Source organism: Bos javanicus, chromosome 19 (assembly GCF_032452875.1).
Source record: "Bos javanicus breed banteng chromosome 19, ARS-OSU_banteng_1.0, whole genome shotgun sequence".
NCBI classification, from domain to species: Eukaryota; Metazoa; Chordata; class Mammalia; order Artiodactyla; family Bovidae; genus Bos; species Bos javanicus.
The window spans coordinates 41,497,209-41,503,548 of record NC_083886.1 but is presented as its reverse complement, the minus strand read 5'-3'; the positions used below and the strand labels follow the sequence as shown (position 1 = coordinate 41,503,548).

Sequence of the window (6,340 nt, the reverse complement as noted above, 5' to 3'; positions counted from 1 at the left end):
TACCCAGACTGTGCCTGCAGTTTAGAGCTTAAGAGTAAGAAGTACCTGAGTGTGTAACTGTGGAATGGTTTATAATGCCATCAGCAAGACAGGAGAAACGGCAACTATTCCATACCATCAGTCAACCCCAGGCCCTCTGCAGTCTAAGATATGTCATTAGATTAAATAAGACCGTGAAGTCCAGCGGACACTAGATGTGGGGCAAGACCGGCGCTCCGAGAACTCGGGCCAGGAAAGGTGGTCTAGGCCGATCCGCCCAGCCCAAGCCCTCCAGCTGGTAACACGGTCTTAACGCAGTAGCAGCCGCCTGCAGGGGGCGACCCGACGTCACGCGCGGCCCCGCCCCATCACGTGCCCGCGGCGTCGCGTCATACCCGGAAGCAGCGGCTGTAGGGAGTTGGCAGCAATGAGCGGGGATACAGGGACGACGTCCGTAGCGCCCCCTCCCGGGGAGACCGAACCGGGCCATGGGGTCCGCATTGTGGTTGAGTACTGGTGAGCGGCCCCTGCCAGTGACGGGGATCCGGGCCGGACGAGGGTGGGTCCACCGGAGGTACCTTTTCCGAAACCCAACCGGACCTCCGGTATCTTCTCCCTAGCGAACCCTGCGGTTTCGAGGCGACCTACCTGGAGCTGGCGAGTGCCGTGAAGGAGCAGTATCCAGGCATCGAGATCGAGTCGCGCCTGGGGGGCACAGGTGAGGCTGCAGAACACCTGCTGAGTCAGTGTTCTAAATCCCAGCTCCATCACTTTCTAGCTCTGGCATTGGCTGCCTTATCGTGTCCAGCAGTACCTGGCACATAGTAAAATGTCCAGCCAGCTTGAGTCCCCTTCCATAGGTGAGGGGAGTCACATTTGAAGCCTACTGGGAGGAATGGGTGAAACCGAAGTGTTGGAGGGAAGGGAAGCTTTCACTGAGTTACCAGGAGTTCAAAGGAAGGGCACATGGGTGATGCCTCCCTTGTTTCCTTGGCTTGACCCAGGGCTAGGAAATGGCTTGAAGAATCTCTAATGTGGCTGATGAGGGAGCTTGTGTGAAGTCTAAGGAGTGTGGAAGGCCCCCTTTTATAGAACTTCCCGCCTTTTGCCTGTGCTCAGCATACAGTTCATTCATATGTTTATTTAATACTAGGGGCCTTTGAGATTGAAATCAATGGACAGCTGGTGTTCTCCAAGCTGGAGAATGGGGGCTTTCCTTATGAGAAAGATGTGAGTACTTGCAATACCGGGAATAACCCCAGTTCAGCTTGCCCCTCCAGGGGACACAGCATCCCATTCCATATCTCTGCCCTCTAGCTCATTGAGGCCATCCGAAGAGCCAGTAACGGAGAACCCCTCGAAAAGATCACCAACAGCCGCCCTCCTTGTGTCATCCTGTGACTGGATGTGATTCTCGGTTCCTGCTCTCTTCTGGGATCCAAGCCTTGGTTGCCCCACTTTGATCCTGCTGAGGGCTGCCCACTGCCTGTCTCACCTCACTTAGCTCCTGGCAGCTAAGAGACCCTGGCCTCCACTTTGCCCCTTTGGTGGGCACCAGGAGGGAGTAGATGGTTCTGTGGTCTTAGGGGTGGAAGAGAGATGCTCTCCATGGACATTTCCACAGCCACCTTACACCCCTTCCCTAAGATCAGTTCAGTTCAGTCGCTCAGTGCCCACAAAAACCTGCTCCCCTCTCCAGCTTAGCCATACCTGTCAGATGTTACCATAGTTCTAATTTATTTTCCACTAGCCCCAGGCAGTGTGAGCTATTGGCAATAAAGTGGCACTGCAAACACCTGTGCCCACTAGTGTGTGTGTTTATGTCGTTTGGGGCTGTGGGGAGGTAGGAAAGCGGGACAGAGGCCAGCCCAACTTTGTTCCACCGTGACTGTGCTGGCTGGGTGGGTTTTTCCTGGATTTGTTGTTCATCACTAAGTCATGTCTGACTCTTTGCGATCCCATGGACTGCAGGATTCCCTGTCCCTGCTGCTGCTAAGTCGCTTCAGTCGTGTCCGACTCTGTGCGACCCCATAGACGGCGGCCCAGCAGGCTCCCCCGTCCCTGGGATTCTCCAGGCAAGAACACTGGAGTGGGTTGCCATTTCCTTCTCCAATGCATGAAAGGGAAAAGTGAAAGTGAAGTCGCTCAGTTGTGTCCGACTCTTCGCGACCCCATGGTCTGCAGCCTACCAGGCTCCTCCGTCCATGGGATTTTCCAGGCAAGAGAACTGGAGTGGGGTGCCATTGCCTTCTTCATCCCTGTCCCTAGCTACTCTTAATTCAGTGATTTCCTTGCCAAGGCAAGAAAAATGAGTCACACAGTAGACAGTGCCTCTTGTTTCCTCTGTCCTTCCCCGACTCCTACCTAGAGAGAGAAAATTACCCCATTCAGGTGGGTGGGTGGCCTTAAGAGTTCTTTTTTTTCCCCTAAGAATGATCTTTTCAAAGGGCTCTCAGATCAGAATCCCAACTCCCAGTTTCCCCTCAACCCAAGAGCCAGAAAACTGGAAGTAGGCTCCTAATTCAAGCTTTCCCAAGATTCCTAGCCAGTCCCTCCAGGAAAGATGAACTGAATGTAAGTTAGGAGGTAAGCAGTAAAGGGACGGCTCCAAGCCACCCCTAGACATAGGCTGGTGTCCAGCTGTTTTCCAAAATATATTTGCAAATGGAGAAAGTGAGTGTGGAGGACATCCCTCCCCCAATCCCAGGGACTGCCCCCACCCCGCCGCCATTACCCACTCTCCACCGAGTCCTTATTTCATTTAAAAAAAAACAAATAAACAAAAAAACATAAGTAAAAACAAAACCAAAAAAGCAGTCTGTACAAGGACTGGATCTGGGTGCTGCTGCTGCTCCCTTCTTCCCAGGGACAGAGCTGGGTCTCAGGGACAGTCTCTGAATGGGTTGCCGTAGTTCCTAGACACCCCCTTGGGGCCTTCTTTGCACTCGGCCCAGCCTCCCTAAGTCGTTCAGTGCCAAGGATCTGGAAGAAGTCAGGCTGGGCCATTCTCAGCCATCTAGGAGTTGAAGTAGGAAAGGAGATTCCTGGCATGGCAGGCTCCCCTGGACATGATCCAAGGGCCTGCTCCCTGCCTGGTGCCGATGTGGGCCAGAAGTCAGGCCTTCCACACGCCCTGAGGGTTCAGTAGGGCCTCAGTGGCCCTGGGCTTTTGGCTCATACTGGCATGTCCAGACCCAAGTACTCAGGGTTCTCTGCCGTAGGGGTCCCTTCAAAGGTGCTGGGTGGAGTGCCCCGCTCTGATGGGTCCTGGTCCCAATAATAGAGGTTGTCAAAGGCTGGGCTGAAGGCTGGAGAAGGGTGGGACTGAGGGGCAGCCCTGCCCCGGGGTGCCAAGTACTCAGGGTTCTCCACGGCAGCCCCAAAGGCAAAAACGTCTTTGACAACCCCATTCTTCCCAGGGGATAGCGTCTTGGGCCTTTCCAGAGTGGAACCAGCAGGTCGAGGAGGCGGCAGAGGACCCTCTAGGGGTGAGGGGGGCTGTGGGTGAACCTCTGGCTGGTTCACATATTCTGAAAGGACAAGAGAAGGAATCTTGTGAGGGGGTGGAATCTGTGTGTCCCAGCTGCTACAACTGCCCTGCAGCAGGCCCTGGGCAGAGCACCCCCAACCCCCACCTCCCAATCTCTCAGCTCGAGCCTGACTTCATACCCGGCTGGGGGCTGCAGGTCAAGGGGGCAACGTAGCCATCAGCCTCGGGAGAAAGGGGTACTGTGGGGTCCTCGCTGTACCGCTGCAGAGGACTAGAGTCATGTTGGGGGAGGGGCTGTAGTCCCTTGGCCGCCCCCATTCCCAAGTCACCATCAAACACATCAGAGCCTGCCCCTTCGGAAGGTGCCAGCGGAGATCTGGGAGGCTCCTCCTCAGAGGGCTCCAGCCCCAGTGTCAGCTCACCACCGCCACTCTGAGGACAAGAGAAGGTCAAAATGGAGGTCATTCATGGATCTGAGATGGAGGCTCCATGGGAAGTGACAGGGTCCCAGGAGATAAATCATCTCTGATGTATGACAGAGGCATGGTAGAAAGAATGGGATCACAGTTGGAAAGCAGTAAGAATCCTTCTTAGGGAAAATGGGGCCTCCTTCATGAGAGGTAATGGCTGGAGGACATCAGAGGAAGGAACCCTAGTCCACTGGAGTCAGGGGAGGTATCCAACGACACCCACCACCATGTGATGGGAGCACTGACCCTGGTGGATGTGCTGCGGTGCCTGCGATGGGCCGTGCCTGCAGCACCCGGGGCAGGGTCTGGGCAGAAGAAGCCCTGCTGGGGTACCAGGTACTCCTCCGCATCCACCAGGTCGCCCATGTCGTCATCCTCCAGCAGCGAGCGGTAGAAGGTGCTATCCAGGGGGCTAGCAGGCCCCATGTCTTCATTCTGGGGAGGAGGGAGACAGTGTGGCAGCCTCTCCCCAGCCCAGTACACAGCCTCCTGAGGGTGGCTCAGGGAGGGCTAGAAGTCTGATGAGTCAGGCAGGAGCTTAGAGGCCTGGGACCCAGGAATCATTCTCCCTTTCCTCCCTTCTAAGGGAGAGTGCTCTTAGCCATAGGCCGGGATGGGGTGAAAGGTTCAGTACCTGGATGACCACAAAGCGCTGGGGGTCCCTGGCCATGCGGGAGAATTCAGCCACTAACTCCCGGAACCTCGGCCGACATTCAGAGTCAATCATCCAACCTGGGGGTGGGCAAGAGCCCGGCATCTCAGTTCTGGCTGCAGCCTGCATGCAGCACCCCTCACCCTCACCCCCAGTCTCGACAACACTAGAGTCCAAAGCCCTCTGATGATAGAGAATCTACTAGTTTCCCCTTTTTATTTTGCATCAGTCTTTTTTCCTAGCTGGCCCTCGCTAGCTCCTCTGGACTGGTACTGTAAAAGGGCAGGGAGAGCCTTCTGAGACTCCATTAACCATATCACCATGCTCTTGGCCCCCCCCCATGCCCCTTGTAGGCCCATCCGCCCAGAACCACCCACCCCTCCTCCAAGCAGCCAACACAGCTCAAGAACGCACATTTGACCATGATCATGTAGACATCAATGGTGCAGATGGGGGGCTGGGGCAGCCGTTCTCCCTTCTCCAGCAGGTCAGGAATCTCCCGGGCTGGGATCCCATCATAAGGTTTGGCCCCAAAAGTCATCAGCTCCCACACAGTCACACCTGGGGCAGAGATGGGGTAAAGTGGTGGGAGGACCACAGGCAGCTTTAGTGTACGGAGCCTCAGAGGCTCTGCCCAAGAGCCTGGCACCATGGGGGAAGGAGGAATGATGCAGTGCCAAAGGGCAGGAGATAACTCGGTCTTCCCTCAATCCCTGAGAAGTGCACAGACTCTGGCAGCTTGAGGCACTGGCAGCCTCTTCCTTCCTTCTCATATTCATACGAAAGGTGTCCATTATTTCACCCCATCCTTCCACCCACATTCTCCCCAGGGCCATGGCTCCTTGTCCACCCTCCCTACCCACCCCATCACACACCATAGCTCCACACGTCACTCTGGTGGGTAAACCGCCGCCGGAGAATGGACTCCAATGCCATCCACTTGATGGGCACCTGGTAGAGCAGAGAAGGAAGTCCTCCAACCAGGTCTGAGTTCTCTCAGGGGCCAGACCCCACTCCCCCTTGTCTCACTCGGTTCGCTCGTCTAACCTTGCCCCCATCCGCGTGGTACTCTGTCTCGTCAATGTCTAGCAGCCGAGCCAGCCCGAAGTCTGTAATCTTCACATGGTTGGGACTCTTGACCAGCACGTTCCGGGCGGCCAGGTCCCTGTGCACGAGCCGCACATCCTCCAAGTAGCTCATCCCCTGGGGTCAGAGGCACCAGTGTGGACCTCGCTCTGCCAAAACTCTCCCAGGAAACCTCCCTATCCAGAGGCTTGCTCCCCAAGGGCACCTGCAGAGCCCTGGCCCCCAAAGTGCATACCTTGGCAATCTGCACACACCAGTTCAGCAGGTCCTGGGAGCCCAGGCGCCCACGGTGTTCTCGAACGTGGTCTAGGAGGCAGCCATAGGGCATCAGCTGTGTCACCAGCTGCACTGTGGATGTCAGGCAGATGCCCAGGAGGCGGGACACATATGGGGAGCCTACACCAGCCATCACATATGCTTCCTGGAAACAAGGGCACGCACTGAGAGGGTATGGGAAACCACTAACCCCCAACCACCACACACCACACACCCCTCCCATGGGCTGAGCCATGGTAACAGGACCCTCAGCCAATCCAATCCCATTCATCACAAACCAGAACCATGGCCCACAGACTAGGGAGGCTAAGAGTAGAGATTTGGGGGAATCACAGGGTGTCCCCCAAAACCCCAGTGAAGAGAGAGAGAGCCCAGTCCCCCGTGCCC

The 6,340-nt window shown here is 56.2% G+C and overlaps 2 protein-coding genes across 2 annotated transcripts in view; one reads left to right on the top strand and one right to left on the bottom strand.

Annotated features, from left to right (window-relative positions):
• The first annotated feature begins 354 nt into the window (after nt 1-354).
• MIEN1 (migration and invasion enhancer 1) lies at nt 355-1,774 on the top strand. Its single transcript, XM_061391679.1, has 4 exons — nt 355-495; nt 600-697; nt 1,133-1,209; nt 1,297-1,774. Exons 1-4 carry the CDS (start codon nt 407-409, stop codon nt 1,378-1,380), a joined length of 348 nt encoding a protein of 115 aa, XP_061247663.1. The 5' UTR covers nt 355-406; the 3' UTR covers nt 1,381-1,774.
• A 999-nt stretch (nt 1,775-2,773) lies between these two features.
• Nucleotides 2,774-6,340, bottom strand: part of ERBB2 (erb-b2 receptor tyrosine kinase 2) — a 24,264-nt gene continuing 20,697 nt past the window's right edge. The window contains exons 20-27 of the mRNA XM_061391644.1: nt 5,913-6,098; nt 5,639-5,794; nt 5,467-5,542; nt 5,006-5,152; nt 4,574-4,671; nt 4,186-4,374; nt 3,649-3,901; nt 2,774-3,509 (exon numbers count right to left, since the gene is read on the bottom strand). Of these exons, the coding sequence (XP_061247628.1) occupies nt 3,154-3,509; nt 3,649-3,901; nt 4,186-4,374; nt 4,574-4,671; nt 5,006-5,152; nt 5,467-5,542; nt 5,639-5,794; nt 5,913-6,098 (1,461 nt within the window). The 3' untranslated portion in view covers nt 2,774-3,153. The remainder of the gene's footprint in view (nt 3,510-3,648; nt 3,902-4,185; nt 4,375-4,573; nt 4,672-5,005; nt 5,153-5,466; nt 5,543-5,638; nt 5,795-5,912; nt 6,099-6,340) is intronic.